Raw genomic sequence first — 18,657 nt, forward strand, 5'->3', positions numbered from 1 at the left:
CCTGAGGTCCCTTCCAACTCTATGATTCTCACAGAGAGTTGTGACAATTATTTGTGTAGCTTTTTGAAGTTGTAAAACACTAGGCAAGTAGGAATTTTGCACCCAACTATATTTTGAATAGCAATCCTCATTTCCTTGTGATCATATCTACACTAACGAGGAGTATACAGCATGAAATATTAATAGGCTATAGAACCTCACAATTCATAATGCTTTCCACATACACTTGCTTCCAATTGGACAGCCTAGAAGCATTAATAAAAATGGAAAATGTTTGTCACACATGAATAAGGATTCAGATTTTGTTTCCATCTTTTTGTTCACTTGCCAACGTATAGTCAAAGGCAAAGAGAATTATTAAAATATTGTTTTAAAGGTACCACCGAAATTAAATTTCTAATTATGTTCCTAAAATTAATGTCCCAAAGAACTTTAAAAAAGCATCATATAAAAACAGAGTCCCAATAAATGAATAGAACATGAAATCTGATTTGGTGCACATCTTTACTATATTTCATGTGATATTCTTTGGTTGCCATATTAAATTCTGAAAGAAAACCTGAATAGATATTTTCAATTTAATTCATTTGCATAAAGTTAAGCACATTTAAGCATTTGAAGAATCAGGACCTAAAATTGTGACTAGGGAAAACAGTATTTTTCAAGAAAACTAGTAAATTAAAAAAATAATTCAAACAGAAGTGTGATTTTTACTTGAGCGTGTTCCTTTAAATGTTCTAATGTTACCCTAAGACAGGTACACGTAAGTTTTATTGATTTTCCTCATACAACCTATTATTTCATTAAATATGTATCTTGAGCTACAGGAAACAACATACACAGAGCTTTCACTAATTTCACAATATCCTCCCACCTGTTTGCGAGCATCCACATCAGCAGCATCTTCTATATAGGTATCATCCGTTTCATGTTCCTCAAGTTCCTTCTCTGCATTTTCCGGTAAAACAATCTCAAAGTCATTCTTTGGGGAAGGAAGGCCCATAAGCCCTAGACGCAGATGCTCACGAGACTCTCTTTCCTATTGAAAGTTAATCAAGTTTAAATCATTCGGAAGGAACAGAGGTTTAATATTATTTGGTAGATTTCCATTTCCCTAAGGTACTAATAAATACAGAGAAAAAGACACAGATTCCATCTGGTGATTTTAGCTAGCTATGCTATCAACTTAACAGAAAACATAAATAAAAATGTAAAAGAAATTTTAATGAATGAAGACTAACATTATTCATCCATGTTATACAAAAGACAATGACCCCAGAATTCATGCTCTATGAAATACAGGATATCTCCTGAGGCCTGTGGAAGGAAGATGTGTATCTTTCCTGAAAACAAGCTATGAAAGGTGCAAGGAAAGGCATTCAGAAAAACAGCCATTTAGTGTAGGAGTGGCTCTCCTTTTTTCTCACAGTAATTTCAACATGACACTAGGAGTTCAAGATGACATGCACCTCATGAAGTTAGCAGTCAAGAGAATTGTTATATAGCCTGGATATAGGACTATTTGTGGAGACTTGTCTGTTTGGAACATTTCTCTTCAGATATCACTACTCTAGAATTTCAGTGCAATGGCTCACAGATCTAGCAATTATGCCAGTAGGGTAATGGCAAAAGCACAAACACCCCTGGAAATTGTTAGGAAGCTGAAACCTTTTGTTGAACTTCCGAAGTCGAGAGCCAAGCTTACCCTTGAAAAGGATGAGATGGCATTGAGACATTCTCAAGGACCTCCAAATAGATCTTGTCCTTTAAGCTAAGAGAAAATGTCAAATTCTGGAATCAAAGAGCTACAGGAGAACCTCAGGGTTATGAACACCAGAGTTACGAACTGACCAGTCAACCACACACCTCATTTGGAACTGGTAGTACACAATCAGGCAGCAGCAGAGACCAAAAAAAAAAGAAGCAAATATAGTACAGCACTGTGTTAAACGTAAACTACTAAAAAAACTGAAGGGAAAGCTTTAAAAAAATACTTGACAAGGTAAGGAAACTGTTTCTGTGTTTGTTTCATTTAAACTAAGATGGTGAAAAGCAGCATTTTTCTTCTGCACGGTGAAGTTTCAAAGCTGGATTAAGTCAATGTTCTGTTATAAACTTTTGAAAGAACCACCACCACGTTTTGTTCAGAATTTCAAACGTTTCAGAGTTATGAACAACCTCCATTCCCAACGTGTTCATAACTCGGAGGTTCTAGTGTATTTCCTTTAAAAGAACATGCCAAGCACTTTGGATTGGAAATCCTTTGCTAGCCCAAAGAGAAACACCAGTGCCTCTGGTGGGAGACATCCAAAACCACAGCACAGGCTGCAGAGTTCACCACATAAAAGGAACTCCTAAGGCAATTCCTATATAGTTCTGTGCCCTCTTACACCACATCTATTTGGCAAGATTCAACTGGCAAGTTTTATCTGGCAGAATATCCAGGAATGGAAACGTCTGTTGACAAAGGTGATGAAAGAATCTGGACAAGACTGCTACATTACCGGGCATCTCAAGGGCTAGAGCTGCTAATGGGTAAACTTTAAAACTCCTCTATCTCTATTTTGTCAACAAGGTACATTGATGAAGTCCTGTATCTAGAACAGGAAGCCAAGACATGAGGGATCCGAGCATGGAGTGGGATTACAGGATTAATCAATTTTTTTTTTTTGGGGGGGGGGGGGGGGGACTGAGTATTTCCAATTCCACTTCAAAGATACAAGTGGGACTGAGGCCTAGTTATAGCCAAATGTCTTTACTTGATAGACAGTGTTGTAGCTCTTTGACTGGGCATACTCAAAGCTGTTTTTCTTTTTTGTTTTCATATGTGGTGAGATTTTTGCTTTTAAAGCGTATTCCTGATGTGATGAAAATACAAAGATGTAATTTGATTAGGTCTTGAGCAAATATTTATATGCATCTGATAATTTAAGTTCTGTACAGGAGATGAAAATGAATTTTAAATCCCAGGAAGTCAATAGAACATTCTTCTCTTCCTCACATGTACTACTTACCAGTTGTTTTACGTAAGATGGATCATTGTAATCTGCCATTCCCTCTTCTGGATTGATGTTCAATTTATCTCGCAGTGGAGTCCTACCTGGAGTTGCTCCAACCACTGGTTTAGGAGTTATTCCACCACGAGGAGTCAAACCTTCTGCTCCATGAGATGGAGTCCTAAAGAATTAAGTAAAGACACATTAGATCTTTTACCAAAGGGCAACAGTTCTGAAAGAGTTAGAATAATTTTTATATAGTAAGATACAGCTAAATTGATACAAAAAGTTCTGAAAATTGGAAGACAATGCAATCTCTGATGATTGCTTAACAAAACTGGTTTCTTTCACAGAGTGAACAATAACAGGACACACCCACACATGGAGAAAACCTATTACTCTTCCAAAGCACCGTATTGAAGATACGAAGTTAAAAATGTTACAGCCTTGCATGAAGGTATATATAGAAAGATAGTGCAATTCTCTTTGGCTCAAAAGGATGGGGATTTCATAAAAAACATGTCAGAATGGAAAAGCCCATTTAAATTAGCCTATTGATTTTTTTTTTTAGCCCTGAGCAAGCTTTGTTCTGGTTGCACAGATGAAAAAGACAGTTTTCAACGAGTGCCAAAAAATATTATTACAAGCTTGAATGTATTAAAGTAACATATTTTTTAACTTAGATTTTTCAGAAGTATTGTTACAGCTAAAGCCCCCATATATTCTGCATGGGTTAGTCACAGCAAAACGTTACAAATTTCAGATTGCCACAGAGTAACATTGAAGTACAGGACATTTAAGTTAAAAGGACTCTCAGATGTTTAAAATTGCTCTGTTGAAAGAATAAATAATAAAAAAATCTAACCCATCTTAAAACTGTTAACATGAAGGTTCTGCTTTGTTACACAGCTTCCTTTAAAAAGAGACATTCTGTAACACTATTTCTAATATAACAAGCACACATTTTTCCATTCAAGATTTTGGATTTGCACACCCACAGTGCATTTGTGCATGAAAGTTAGGTGGGCAGAAAACTACCTGATTTGCATGCACAAATCTGATGTTTAGTGAATGGAAATGCTTGAATGCACAATTAGATTACACACACACACACGCCAGCAATTGAATCAGCCACAGGCTGATCTTTGCTCTTCTGTTGACCTCTGCTGATTTCAACAGGACTGCATAAAATAAAGATCTGCTTGCGTGGATCCAATTGCAGAATTGGGGCCCCTGGATAAAATTTTTTAGGGGACAGGCTGAGATTATTTTTGAAAAGCTTCCCCGCTCTTCCCAAGTACAACAAACAGAAGTAGAATTAAAACTGGAGTTGAAAAAAACGTCACCCACAAAATATACCAAGTCTAATATTGCCCAGTTCTATGGACTATGACATTTGTGGGATATATGTTTATTCAGGACCTACTGTAAGAGTCAAACTAACAATTCCGTAATATTTGGATTGGCTGTACAAGAATTATGTATACATAAATATGGCCCATAAAATATTCACCTCGGCTTTTCAAAGGTTCATAGAAGTTTTTATCAAGTGTCCCTCCACAGTTGAAACTCAGATGTGATACTCTGGAAATATTAGGATCAATTGCTACAGAGAATGCTATTGTCCATTTTAAATATACCAGTATATTATTATTATTTTTTTTTTGGTAATACCATAGCGCCTGGGAGCCCTAGTCATGGATCAGTATCCCACTGTGGTAGGCACTGTACTGAACTACATGAGGCTCAACTTGACAAAGATATGATAAGGAGAAAAAGAAAGTGGTATAATAAGGGCTAAAAATCAAGCTAGCATTTGCTGTAGGACAATAATCAAATCCTGTTATTTAAAGTATTTTAAGAACATCCACCCATCCCACCATCTCTGAATAGTTTGCTTTACCTGAAAGGTGTGGAAAGCACTGTATTTGGAGTCTGAACAACTTGTCTCTGGGGTGTTACCCCAGAGAAGTCACTCTCATGGAGGGGAGTATTAAGACCACCTTTCAGGGGGGTGTCTACATTCGTCAGAGCCATCAAGTTCTGGGCTTCCTGTGTGACAGACAAAATACAGAGGATGTTACCAAGATTTCCGAAGTCAAACTCTGTTATGCAAGTTTAATAGATTTAGTGTTAAAAACTAAGTATGAATGCTGAAGTCATTTAAATGTCAAAGCATTTTTTTGAAAATGTTAAAATTTTCCTAATTTTAAGAAGTATACCCTAGCTACTTACATGTCTTATAACACAGCAGAGTATTTTAATCTTCCTTACCAATTAATACCCAACACAGAGTAAAGTTGCCAAAATGAAGGGGTTACTTAATATTTCAGTTTCCTTCAGTCTGGTAGATACAACAGCTAAGATTTTCAAAAGCGATCAGTGATTTCTGACATGCAATTAAAGACACTTTAAGGGCCCTGATTTTCAGAAGGTGCTGTTCACCCGACCTCTGGGTCCTTTAAGGTATTTTAAGTTCATCCAAAAGGATTCAAGATCATTAGACCACGTCTAACTGTAGTAAATCCACTTCTCCAAGAGGCGGTAGCTACGTTGAAGGACGAATTCTCCCGTCAATCTAGAAGTGTCTACACCAGGACTTAGTTCGGCCTAACTATGATACAAGGGTTAAAATTTTTCACAGTCCTATGTGACACAGTAGGTCGATTTAACTTCGCAGGGTACACCAGGCCTCAGTCACTTTTGAAAATCTTGACACATGACTGAAATGAGACTTTTAAGAACACTTTCTCCTCATAAAGATTTTATTCTTTTGTCTTAAGAAATCAGATAACCCTAAAGGTTAATGCAGTGGATTAAACAAATCCATACAAGAACTGTAATTGTACAACACAATAATGATCCCTCTGTTCTAGTATCTTGCCTCCAAAAGTGGATTATATATGATGTTCAGGGCAAGTGGTCACTTCCACCGCATGATGAAGTACACATAATCACTTGGGGAGGAGCTGCTGCAGGAACGGGTGGCTGGTCAGCTCGGTTCCTGGGAGAAGCAGGGACCTAGTGGGTTCCTGCCTGGGGTGATGCAACTGGAGAGTAACCTGCTGGTCCCAGCTGACAGTGACACTACGTTGGCCCCAGCCTCAGCTACTGCCTCTGCAACCTCATTGATTTCCTGCTGCAGTAGACCTACATAGAGCTTATGGTTCTGGTGGACCAGGGAGTGCCATGCTTTGCCTCCCAAGTCTGAACCCCTGCCTGGGGCCCCCGCTGCCTCTGCCCTCACTAAGAGAGGACCCCACTCCCTGCTTGTGAGCCCAGAACCAATGAGCCCTGCTATCTTCATTCCACGGCCCCTCAGAATTGGGGAAGTCATGATGGCGAATGTTGCAGTGTCGATGGGTGTTACAGTTCTCTAATATGTTTGCAAGTTTTATTTTAGCTGCTGCAATTTGGACTCTTTTCGAGCAGATCTGTGAGATAGCACGAAAGGTGCTCTATGACATCAAATTAGTACTTTGACACTCTTGCCATAACTATATTGATCAAAGCCCTTTTATTTTATTATTTGTAGTCTTGCAATCTAGAGGATTTCACTTCTTTGTGTTCTCTTACTAAATGATGGGGTGGCACAATTGTTTTTTCCCTTCGCTTAGGGAAGCTCAGTATGGTAAAGTCTGAGAGCCCCTGCTCTAGTGATAACACAGAGCTTGCTCTGTACATTTATACTTTACCTGCAGGATCCTGTCCTGTGCTGCTGGAGTTTTGGGTGTTCTAAGTGCGATGCTATTGTTGGTGACATTGTATTCAGACAAAAGGGTGCTGGAAGCAGAGTTTGTAATTCCAGATTCCTCAGCTGTTTGACGTGCAATCTCACTCGCCTGGCCTACTTTCACGACTTCCTCGAGTTCCGTATCTGAAATCTTTAAAAGGAAACCCATATCAAAGAGCGAGTTACGTTTGGAAGAATAAAGTTCTTACTTGCAGGTATCAAGAATTACATATCAAAGGAAAAGGTAATACGGAAAAATACTCTTCTCTCACCCAGCCCAAGTACATACTCTATTCCTACTTAAAGCACTGGCTTATTCAATGCATTTTAAAAAATAAACAACCTGTGTGAAATATGTGATCATAAAAAGGTCAGACTGAGAAGTAGGAAGGTACAGTAAGTGCAAATCAGTGTAAGCTTCCCCACACTGCCAACATGTGTCAGCTCTAACTAGGAAAAGCATGTCTATGGTTGAGACAAAAGTTCTGTCTATGCCTGTTTGAACCTTGCTGTCCGCGACAACTCTGGTACACTGGCTACAGAACTGTGACCATTAGACTCATTTCACACAGGACACCAAATAGCCAACAGACGATAACAGTTTGCATCTGATCAAAATTTACCTGAGGTGCTGGAAGCACCAGTTTGCTTCTTTTTTTAGTAAACTCGGACACTCCACTGGTCTGAAGAATAGCTGAAGGCAAGTCAGATTCTTTCTTCCGTTTCATATGCTGTTTGTCTTTTTTGCGCTCTCTTCCTTCCTTCTCCCTGTCACAATGGATAAGAGAGTCATTTCAAATACTGATCAGAAAAGCAAACTGGTTAGCAAAGCAAGATGGGCAATTGAGAAAGAGAGAGAAAATTCTATGCTTTAGCTGGCGAAGGTGGGACATGCTGCAACAAAATATGTTTCAGGAAGAGGTAGCAGCCTTGTGGGTCAGAAGTCAAGTCACAACAAATGGACTGAAAACCATGCAACAAGAAAAGTAACGTCACATCTGTGAATAATTGGATTTAGGAAACTGCCACTTGCAGTTAGTATAGATACACTGGTGCTAGAAAGCATGTTATTGACTATAGGGAGAGGGAGGAGCACTGAAAAAGGTCTAAGAAGCACCAAGAATTTAAGTAACAGGCACAAGCTGCCCTTCCTCGCACAAGTGGTAGGAGGAAGCAAGGGAGCCATGGTTGCTTAGGAAACAAGGCTTTGCCTTTGGAGGAGTAGTAAGAGAAGCAGCAGATGAAATCTTGTGTGGGACATTGGGGGAAGAGTTAGTAAGGCACGGATCCAGGTTTGAATCCCTACAGTACACACACTTTTTAAAACAACATTTGAATTAGGGGCTATAATTCCAACAAGAGTTTCTGGTGAAGCCACTTGAGCTTCCTTCTCATGGTTCACAATCACATGAACCTCTTGCTGGCATTGCAGCACTGTAATTCACAGTTGTCTGCTATTTATGCTGTATACAATGGATTGCCCAAACTAGGAATTGTTACAAGAAATATTAATTGGATTAGAGTTAGTAAATCAAGTTGGATGGATTGTTGGCTCTGCCCATTCAATAGAGAACACTTGGCAGAAGTAACTGGAAGTGAATTGTGGAAGTAAAAACACCAATATGCTGGCTAGCTCTGCTGTTACATTTGACAACACGTATGTAACTTCTCAAGTGTACATTTTCAGAGACAATTTTGTTAAATAAAGAAAATACTTCAGAAGATTCTAAGAATAATCACTCACATGTGGCAAAAAGACAATAAAACAACTAACAAAGTACTGTCATCATACATCAAAGCTGCTCTTACAAGCAATTTAATAAATCTATGTTTTGTCGGAAGAAAAATCAGTCATTCCTCTGATGAAAGCTAAAATGCCAATTATCTTACAGATATAATAATATGACAGCTAGGTGATGCAATAGTTTAAATTCTTTAAAATCTGAAAATTCTTAGGTTCAAATGAGTGTTTAAAAAAAAAGTTTGGGAGTTTCATTCTTGTGTCCAGTTGACATTTTTCCACATTACTAAACTGACACAAAATTCACCAAGACAAACAATCATAAGAAACCTAGAACTGAAGTCAGAATCTAGGTGCACTGGCACATACCTGATGAGGAACATAACACTTGCCCATAAAAGGCCTATGTTACATGAACACTATGTCACAAAACAAACTTACGATCTTAATTCTCCATCCAGGTCTTGCTGACGTAGCTTCCTGAAGTCTGCATCCAGGGCCTGATAGTTCTCCTCCAATGTATCATAGAAGCCTGGAGCAGGCTTCTTTTCAAATGGGATTTCAGCATTATAATCCACTCCTCTCTTCTTTTTCCTTTTCTTTTGGATCTCTATTCCCGCAGCTCTAAGTTCCCTCCTCTTCTGGAGAGCAGCAAGACGTCTGAGGGAACACAGTAAACGCTACTTAATTCAAAGATAAATCCTCCTGTAGAAGTCACCTGCTAAAATCAGATACTACTCATGGATGAGATATTATTTATAAAATGTGATGGACCATAAAAGCACTTACAATATTATCATATGTTTATATTCCATGAGAACCTGAATGCCCCAGGGTATATCTTCACTGACGGTGGCAAATTCGGCGGGATCGACTGAGCGGAAGTGGAGACCCGCTCAATTAATCCGGAAATCGACTTAATAAATCCACCCCTGGAAAAAGAGTAACGTTGCATCGACGGGAGGGCATTTCCCATTGGCGCAACATATTGGGGAAGCCACGCTCCTTAGAATTTAGGAAATCAACGGGAGATACACAGCTCTATGTAGCTTGCGTAATCTCCTGTCGACTGCTGCCGAATTTCACAGTAAGTGTAGACCAGGCCCTAGTCAGGCTGCAGACTCATTGCGCTAGGTGCAGTGCAAACACATACAAACATACAATGACACAACCCCTTCCCTGAAATGATTACAATCTAAAGCCCTGACCCTGCAAAGACTTAAGCATGTGCTTCACTTAACAGTGAAGTCACTGTGAGTAGTTCCATTATGTCAGTAAAAGCAGATGCAAGTCTTTGCAGGACTGGGACCTAAGACGAGTGGCATATGAAGGTTGGGGAGAAGGGGACACTGTATACTGTTGTTATATACAGATTTGCACGTTTTAATTTTTTAAAAATAATTCTAACAAGATACAGCAAAGTGACAACTAATCCCATCTTTCCTTCAAGCATGATCAACTTGCTCATTTCTTTTTGCATCTCAGTGGAGGTAGGTCTTGATGAGAAGCTGAAAGAGGAGAGAGCAGTGACTACACAGATCAGTTCAGTGTAGGGATTCCATGTGAGAGGGACGGAGGGAGAAAAACTCCAGAGACATCAGAGCAGACAAGTGGAGGGGATGGGTGGTGCCTACCTAGCTTCTTCCAGCTGCTTCTCTCTTGCTTTCCTCTTGGCCTTCTTTCCCTGAGTGTTAGCCAGACGTGCTCTAGCTTCAGACAGCATTTCAAGTTCATCTGCAGAAGTACAGAGAAGGAAGGTTACCAATTTTTCATTTTATATTGGGAAACGGGGGGGTAATATTAAGATCAGAAGAAAACCTTTAGAAAGATGTAAGAATTGATGTGCTTGTATGGATTCCCCATGCCCCCTAAACTCTCTCTTTACAAGGAGCACAACCAATGAGATGAACGCAAGACATCAAGCCACCAACCAGATGAACCAACCAGATCACAAGAACAATCATATTGTTGGATATATTTAACTGATGTGCAAGGCTGTTTATACTGAAATCAGAATATTCCTAGTAAAAGGTAACACTGAGCACCATAGTAGAAAATAATTTTATTTATATTTAGGCCTACACAACAATGCTGATGGGAATATGGCACTTGAGAAACAATTACTATACAAGAACAGTTCTTATTCAGTATTCATCCTGAGCAGCTTCATGGAATCCTACCCCTCCTAACAGACAGCCTCAAATATCATTGGTGTAACATACAGAAGAATTTGTACTGGTACATTTCAGTAATGATTTATCTAGGAGATATTAGCTGGTATGAAAAGAATCACCAGTGGAAGGGCAGCAAAAGGCAGAAAGCCAGGCAGTGAAAAGAAACAACCATCCCAGGAAAAAGAGGTGACAGAGAGACACAAGAGAAGGGGGGGAGCAGATCCAAAGGAGAAAGGGACCACATGAAATTGTAGAAAAGAAAGAGGAACCTTGAAAGATGAGAGTGAAAGAGAGGGCCTAAGGCAGAATGTAACATAAAGATTGTAGGAGGAGCAGAGATAGGAGCCTGAAAAAACAGAGCACAGAAGAGACAGGATGAAGTGAACAAAGACCAAAAGAACTGCAAGAGATTTAATTGTTAAAAAAAATACTGATACATGTAACATATTCTTAATTTACCTTCATCCATATCAATAGGATCTGGCCTGGCTGGTTTGGTTTCTGGATTTGGATCAATTTCTCCAGGTTTAAGTTTTCGAGGATCATCTGCAGTTTCTTCCTCATTGTCTCGCTGAGCAGCTTTATCCCTGCAAAGATGTACCAGCACATTCAGGTGAAATGACCCACTTGATGAATCTGGGGAAAATGAGTAACTATCTCCTGAAATCCTAACCCCAAAACTGCCCAAGAAATGTAAGCCAGTAACTCACAGTAAATATTACAGACACTTAACTGCACAGAAGAATTATGAATCACTGAACACTAATATTTAAGATACTAAAACAAAAGCATCCCAAATTAATAAAACTCACCGAGAGAAAAGTAATGAAGCATGCCAAGTGGACAAATCAGTACTAATAAGAGTGACACAAATGAGCTCACCTATTGTGTGCATCAGCTGTACATGGAAAGATACTGAAGATGGAGAACTGCTGCAAGATGAACCCTACATCTCACTTGTTGATTCTAACCAACAGCAGCAGCTTGGAGGAGAGGAGAGAACTAGGCCTGCAAGTAACCCGTGCCAGCAGAGAAAATGGGCCAGTCATTTTTCTCTCAACCTCCTGTCAGGCCACCAGGGACCAGGAGCCTTTCCCATCTAGTTAGGTAGCCCACTCTAGCAGAAAGCAGCCTTTGGGGTAGCCTACAGAAGGCCCAAGCTGACTGGAAGCCCTTCCAGCTGCAGCAGAAGGGAGAATAGACTAGCCAGCAATCCCCTGACATCTCTGTAACAAATTGCAAACATTTTCATGCTATTTATCTTTAGCAAAACAGAGTCACTTACAGCAGAAATTCATAATGTTCCAAGCACTGCGCAGCTGTTCTTCCAATGATTGGAGCAATAGTCCTCCACTGGGTTGGCATTAGCTTAGCCAAATGTAATAGTTTCTCCTCTTCTTCCCGTGACCATTCTGTCTTTTTGATACTTGGGTCCAGCCACTCATACCTATTACACAGTGGTGAAATTAAAGCAGGGCATTTCTAAGACAGTTTATGACAATTCAATTGTAAGCAAATCATAGTGCTTCCACACACCATTATGATGGGATTTCAGAATCTCATCATGGATATATCTGATCTGTGGTTATATAAAAAATGTGTATTATACATTGCACTTTTATACCTATAAAGCTTTATAAGTTTGTCCTCATTTCTCATACATCTCTTCATCCTCTTTTTCTTTTTTTTTTTTTTTTTTGTGCCAAAAGACAGGATTCACTAAACTAGTCTTTACTATTAATGTGTTTTTACATACAATTTTCAAAAGGTTACAAGAAATGGTGGAGAACAATTCAGGCCCCGATATTGCAAATATTTAAGCACGCATTTAACTTTAAGTGTGCAAGTAGTTCTGTTAGGTTATGCTTCCATTAAATTTAGCATGTGCGCTCAATGTCTGCAGGATTGGGGTCTAATTGTTATATGGATTTGTTGGTACATGTGTTAATTTTAAATTTCTCTCTTTTGGTACACTTTCAAATATAGTACTGGAAAATAAAAAAAAAGTGGAGGCTAAACTAAGTGTTCTGAAAGCCTCCTTATCTTATTACAAAGAGCTTATTTAAAGTTAATTTTCTTTGTGATATCTGACATATCTCATGTATCATGTGTAAATCTCAGACTACAAAGTGATTATTTTGAACTGAATGATTTTCACAATGATCCTGTATCTTCAGTTTATGTGATGTCTCTGATTTCATTTGTAAAGTGAATGGCTTTCTATTACTGCTCACTTTACTTTCAAGGAATATGAGTTTGTGATATCTGCAGAAGATAAAATCAAATAAGAATCATGCAACTCTTCTTCCCTTCCCTAGATCTGCACCGACAAACTCTGTAGTAACCTTTAAATTCACATTAACTATGGATCTCATTTCCCACTCACTGTGTTCTCTACTTACCATCTGGCTTTGCATTGTTTTGCTGATTTTCTGTGCAACAAGGAAGCAATACGAGACCACTGGTTTTTGCCATATTTCATCACAGCTGCTTTAAGAATTTCATCCTTAAAACAGAAAGAATTCCTATTACTATGGGTCATTAGAAAGCTATCAGAGATGAATGCTTGCTTTGAGCTCTGTGAGGAGACATGGAGGAATGGGTTTGACAAGAGTGGTGGCCTAGTGGGAAGGGCAAAGGAACCCTCTTCGTCTCAAAATTTTGCTCATTAACAATGTCATTAATGTTACAGCTAACACTTAAAGTTACTATAGCAGAAAGAGGTTAGCAAAAGAAAATTATTGCCATTTACTTGGGGTATTTGACAGCACTCAGTGAATGGCCATTTTCATTGTTTCTCCTGTACAGTAGGTTTCCAGGGTTGTGTGGATCCTTCACACAATAAGGGAGGTGATAAAATATTTTTTTAAAATAGGACATTGTAAAAGCATAAAAATTGGGGCATGTGTGGCACATAAAACCACTTTCAACTTTTTTTTAAATTTAAGTAGATTTCAAGTTGGTGAAGTCCCTTTAATTGGAAATTTCAGATCTGCAATGGAAATTGAGTCAACTGGATAAAGAACAAGTTTTGAGGGTCCTAAAAAGAAGACGTCAATATTAAGACATGCACTCTGTTGCAGATCAGTCACAGCCAGAACTGTTTATATTTTGATATCTGCATCCTAAACCTAAGTAAGTTTCTGTTCTAGTATAATTCATTTAATACAATACATGGCAGATTAACAGCCATTTCCTAGTCTCAACTTTGTTTGGAGACAGTGCACATGATGATATACATGTGTAGTATGAACAGAGTGCTGTTAGGAAGACTTGTTTTATGACAAGGCAACTGTAGGCACACAATTTTACAGTTTAATGGCAACCCATTACTTTGGAGTGCTAAAGGCTCTTGTACCAAACCTGAACAACCAATGGTCATATAAAATTTATTTATGAAATGTCCCATGTATGGAGAGCAATAGCTAAGAAAAATAATCCAATTTTGCAGGTGTTTCAACTGAAACAGCTGCAGACCCAGAGAAGACTTCAAACAAAGGAAAGAGGATATGATCTCCAAGTGTCATGAAATCTTCACTACAAGAATACAGTAAACATCAGCTCCAATTTTCACAGGGTTATCTCACATTAAAAGTGTCAATCAGGGCTGACCCTACATCACAAGACAAGGTATGCACCATGACTTCCTAATGGCAGGTGACATAGTGAAGATAACTTCAAGACACTGGAATGGAAACCAGTGTTGAGATAGAATAGTTTTGTCTCAAAAGAGAAAGTTATAGAGGAATCAATACCATGGAAAAGAAAGAGCTTCATACCCCCAAACCCAAACTTCCCCTCTTCCCCAGAAGCCTTAAGTTTCACTTTTAATATGCTACAAGTTAGCAGCCCAGTAATAACATTGATATGATGTGCAAATAGTCACTAGCGATTTTTCCCATGACCATCATCTAGCTACATGTGTTTATTTGGTGCATCAATCACCACAGTATGGCACCAAATACAAGCACTTTAAGCTTTGGTGTCATCCTGGTATGGTATAGGACTCTAATCTCTGTACAGCCCTCAGAGGAGATGCCTTCATGAGGTCATCATCACCCTTTCAGGGTAAGGAAAAAGGGGAGAGAATATCTCTGGAAGTCTGAGAAGGTGGGAGAATACAGGACTTGTCAGACATAGGGAAATGCTCATGCTTGTTAGGTCAGAGTATGGCCAAACTTTAGTCAACTGAAGGGCCACATGATTGCTTTGTCAGAAATGCTAACCCTAGGACAGCAGCCTAGATCTATCCCCACCCTTCTTCATGGGGAGAAGTAAACTAAAGCAGGCTGCAGAAAGGAACACTTTCCAGCACACAGGGGTCTGTGTGGCTCTGACCCCCTGCCCATGCTGCATGCTGGGGATCCGAGCCTGCAGAGGGAACAGCACCCAGCACACAGGGCACTGCACGAGTCCCTTGCCCATGCTGCACGCTGGGGATCCGAGCCTGCAGAGGGAACAGCGCCCAGCACACAGGACACTGCACGAATCCCCTGCCCATGCTGCACGCTGGGGATCCGAGCCTGCAGAGGGAACAGCGCCCAGCACACAGGGCACTGCACGAGTCCCCTGCCCATACTGCACGCTGGGGATCCGAGCCTGCAGAGGGAACAGCGCCCAGCACACAGGGCACTGCACGAGTCCCCTGCCCATGCTGCACGCTGGGGATCCGAGCCTGCAGAGGGAACAGCGCCCAGCACACAGGGCACTGCACGAGTCCCCTGCCCATGCTGCACGCTGGGGATCCGAGCCTGCAGGGAACAGCGCCCAGCACACAGGGCACTGCACGAGTCCCCTGCCCATGCTGCACGCTGGGGATCCGAGCCTGCAGAGGGAACAGCGCCCAGCGCACAGGGCACTGCACGAGTCCCCTGCCCATGCTGCACGCTGGGGATCCGAGCCCGCAGAGGGAACAGCTCCCAGCACACTGCACGAGTCCCCTGCCCATGCTGCACGCTGGGGATCCGAGCCTGCAGAGGGAACAGCGCCCAGCACACAGGGCACTGCACGAGTCTCCTGCCCATGCTGCACGCTGGGGATCCGAGCCTGCAGAGGGAACAGCTCCCAGCGCACAAGAGGCCCCTGCCCATTTCTGCACACTGGGAACCGCTCCCAGCAGGTAGCTGCTAACGGGGATCTAGGCTCCCCGTCCATGCCACACACAGGAGCGGCCCTTGCGGCTCTGAGCCCTGCGCTGCACACTGGGACCCTCAAGTATTAAGGGAGGGACCGTGCTGTACCACCCTCTGCGCCTGCGCGCTCTCTGGCGCCTGCGCGCCACTACCCTTTCTGGCTCCCGAGCAGCAGCTCAGCGGGCCCTGCGGCTGGGCCCCGGAGGTGCCAGGAAGTGAAGCGGCCCCTACCTCGGTGTTTCGCCACACGCCCCCTTTGATCATAATCCGCGGCATCTTGGCGGCGAAGGCGAGCGGGCTCCGGATGAAAAGAGACGATGGCGGCGCAGGAGAGACACCACTCTCCGCGCAGCAGGCAGTTGAGATCCTGCGCAGGCGCACTTCGAACAGAGGCGCGAGGAATGTGTCAAGACTCCGAGCCGACGCACAGTTAGGCCGTCCGTCGTAGCTGCACGCATGCGCATTGAGAGGGGACCGGGCAGGAGCACCGCTAGTGAGCGGGTTACAAAAGCTGCGCGTGCGCAGGTCTGCGAAGGGGGCGGAAAGGGACGAAGCGGGCTGTTGTGCAGGGCCGTGCAGGGGTAGGGAAGCATTGTCATAGCGCCACCTGGCGCCCGGAGGTGCTGCGGGCACAGAACCCGGGGAAGGGGGGCGGGTGTCTGTGTAGGAGGAGGGAGTGAGGGTCTGGGTCTGTCTGACCCTGCAGGTGAGCCAGCCTCGTGGAATGGGCGGGTGCCTGGGGAGAAGGGTGTCTGTCTGTCTGTAATCAAACCGAGGCCGTGCTTTGGGGACGTGGGAGTGGGGAGCTGTCCGTCTGTCTGTGAAGGTGGGCGTGTCCTGGTATAGGGTGGTGGGGAGCTGTCTGTCTGTCTGTCTGTGAAGGTGGGACTGTTTTGGGATCGGGGGTGGAGGGAGGTGTCTGTGTGTGTGTGACGACGGAGCGTTCCTTGTTTTGACGTCGGAGGCAGGTGTGCGTAACCGGGATCGCCCTGGGCTGGTGTTCCCATTCAACACTGGCTTTGCAGGAGTGGGATTCAGGAAAGCCTCCGACAATCGCTTCCATAGAGGAGAGCCACATCCGAAATCCGAACCGCCGTGTTCTGGGGAGGTGTCACAGGACATCTGGGAGCCTGGGATAAGCTGATACTCCGTGATTGCAAAATACAGATCCTCTTCTCCCAGACTCTGCTGCATTCGCCACTAATTGTGGCTCATTCAGCAGCCAGCGCGAAAAGCCAGGGGGCATACCACAATCTGAATCAACTCAGGACAAGAATGCTCCCTGTACATTTTTACCAGTTTAAAGATGTTTTCTTCTCCCTTGTTGCTGTATGAAAGACCCACACAAACAGAGGAAACAGACTGGCTGTACCCAAGTGCTGTGAAATACACCATTAAAATAAACAGGAAAAAGTAGAGGAAATATTTTTCTCTTACACTTACATTAATTAACCTTGTGTTATTTGTAATAGTAGGTTTAACAAAAAGTGTTATTTTTAAGTTGACGGTGCCTCTTTACATTTACAGTACAGTTGTGCAGTAGAGTTGGAGTGATACAGTAACATCCAGGCTCACCAGAAGACAGCTTTAATGTGTATTTGGGTTTTTATATTTTAGATATCCAGATCTTTTTCTAAAACCTTCTCCTCTCTGCTTATAACATGAATATGGCCCTTTCATCACAACATGCATATGTATAATAGTGGTTAAACTCTACGAAGGCTACACCTAGAAAAATTGTTTATCACAACTCAGCCAGCAGCAGTAGAGAAAAACAAACAGCTGAAGCAGGTACAACAGTAGCACTAAGGGAAGCAGGAACTGAAATCCATCTCTAAACCTGGAATTGTGCAGGGGAGACCTCCTCTCTGGGGGCACCAGAGCCCATGCAGTCTCACCCTTCTCAGCTTTGTGAGTTCCTGGACAAAAGGAACTGCTGGCAGGAGCCAGCCAGAAACTCAACCAGCAACAGCAGAGAAAAGCAGCAGTGACCTATGGAGTTTGATGATGTCAGCAGCCTTTCACTGGTTTTTACAGCCTTTACACTGGAGTTCTCTCGTCTCTCGCCAGTAGTTATTACTCTACCTATCTTCTGAGCTTCCCTTTTTCCTTCCCTTCTTTTTAATGCCCATGCTACTATGTTCCTTGATTTTTTATTTATCTATTTTTTTGGGTAGCTAATCTGCTTCCAACACAACCCCATACAACACTTTTAAAAAAAGAAAAAAGTAGCTAACATACCCATTGCTGACCAGTACATTGTTACTCAGATTGTACCTTATCCTTTGTCTGTCTTGCTTATTTAGATTGTAAACGCTTTGCAGCAGGAACTGACTCCTGTGTGTACAGTGCCTAGCACGGTGGTATCCTTCTCTTAGTTGTCCCTTGGTGCTGCCATAACAAATAATTATTCTGATTAAGGTGTATTTAAAACTGTAAACTGCACCTGCTGTATCTGTCACCTCTCCTCAGACTGCACGTTTACACGTGAGCATGTGTACTGTGGAAGCAAAGGAACACCCAGCTCATGCAGAAGACTGTTTTAGTGAAGAAGGTGCTGTTCTTTTCTCAGTTATGATCAAAACAACATTCATGCATAGTAGTAGGTGGCACTCTGGTACTGTCTTTCCACTGAAAAATGAAACTGAGCAGTAGTGGCTCATCAATAGTTTTGTTAAGAATAAGGGTACTGGCAACATCCTGGACAAATTAAAAATGTGGGTAATTAAACTTGGCCTACCCATGATTGCCTCTATAATTTCATCAGGACATGATCAACCTTTTCTTACTGTTAAACAATTAGCACATTACACATGCTGGCTTTCATTGATGGATGAAGTATCCTTGTGTATATAATTTAAAGTTATTTGCTATCCCTATT

The 18,657-nt window shown here is 41.8% G+C and overlaps 1 protein-coding gene across 1 annotated transcript in view; it reads right to left on the reverse strand.

Annotated features, from left to right (window-relative positions):
- CDC5L (cell division cycle 5 like) overlaps positions 1-16,260 on the reverse strand; it is a 43,838-nt gene extending 27,578 nt beyond the window's left edge. Inside the window, exons 1-11 of the mRNA XM_067544946.1 lie at positions 16,008-16,260; positions 13,047-13,150; positions 11,930-12,091; positions 11,104-11,231; positions 10,105-10,204; positions 8,912-9,130; positions 7,353-7,497; positions 6,692-6,880; positions 4,900-5,048; positions 3,015-3,177; positions 875-1,039 (exon numbers count right to left, since the gene is read on the reverse strand). Of these exons, the coding sequence (XP_067401047.1) occupies positions 875-1,039; positions 3,015-3,177; positions 4,900-5,048; positions 6,692-6,880; positions 7,353-7,497; positions 8,912-9,130; positions 10,105-10,204; positions 11,104-11,231; positions 11,930-12,091; positions 13,047-13,150; positions 16,008-16,052 (1,569 nt within the window). The 5' untranslated portion in view covers positions 16,053-16,260. The remainder of the gene's footprint in view (positions 1-874; positions 1,040-3,014; positions 3,178-4,899; positions 5,049-6,691; positions 6,881-7,352; positions 7,498-8,911; positions 9,131-10,104; positions 10,205-11,103; positions 11,232-11,929; positions 12,092-13,046; positions 13,151-16,007) is intronic.
- Between the last annotated feature and the right edge of the window lie 2,397 nt (positions 16,261-18,657).

The sequence above is a fragment of the Emydura macquarii genome, unplaced genomic scaffold (assembly GCF_026122565.2).
Source record: "Emydura macquarii macquarii isolate MOO-44397 ecotype Brisbane River unplaced genomic scaffold, CSIRO-AGI_Emac_v2 contig_1039, whole genome shotgun sequence".
Classification (NCBI taxonomy): Eukaryota; Metazoa; Chordata; order Testudines; family Chelidae; genus Emydura; species Emydura macquarii.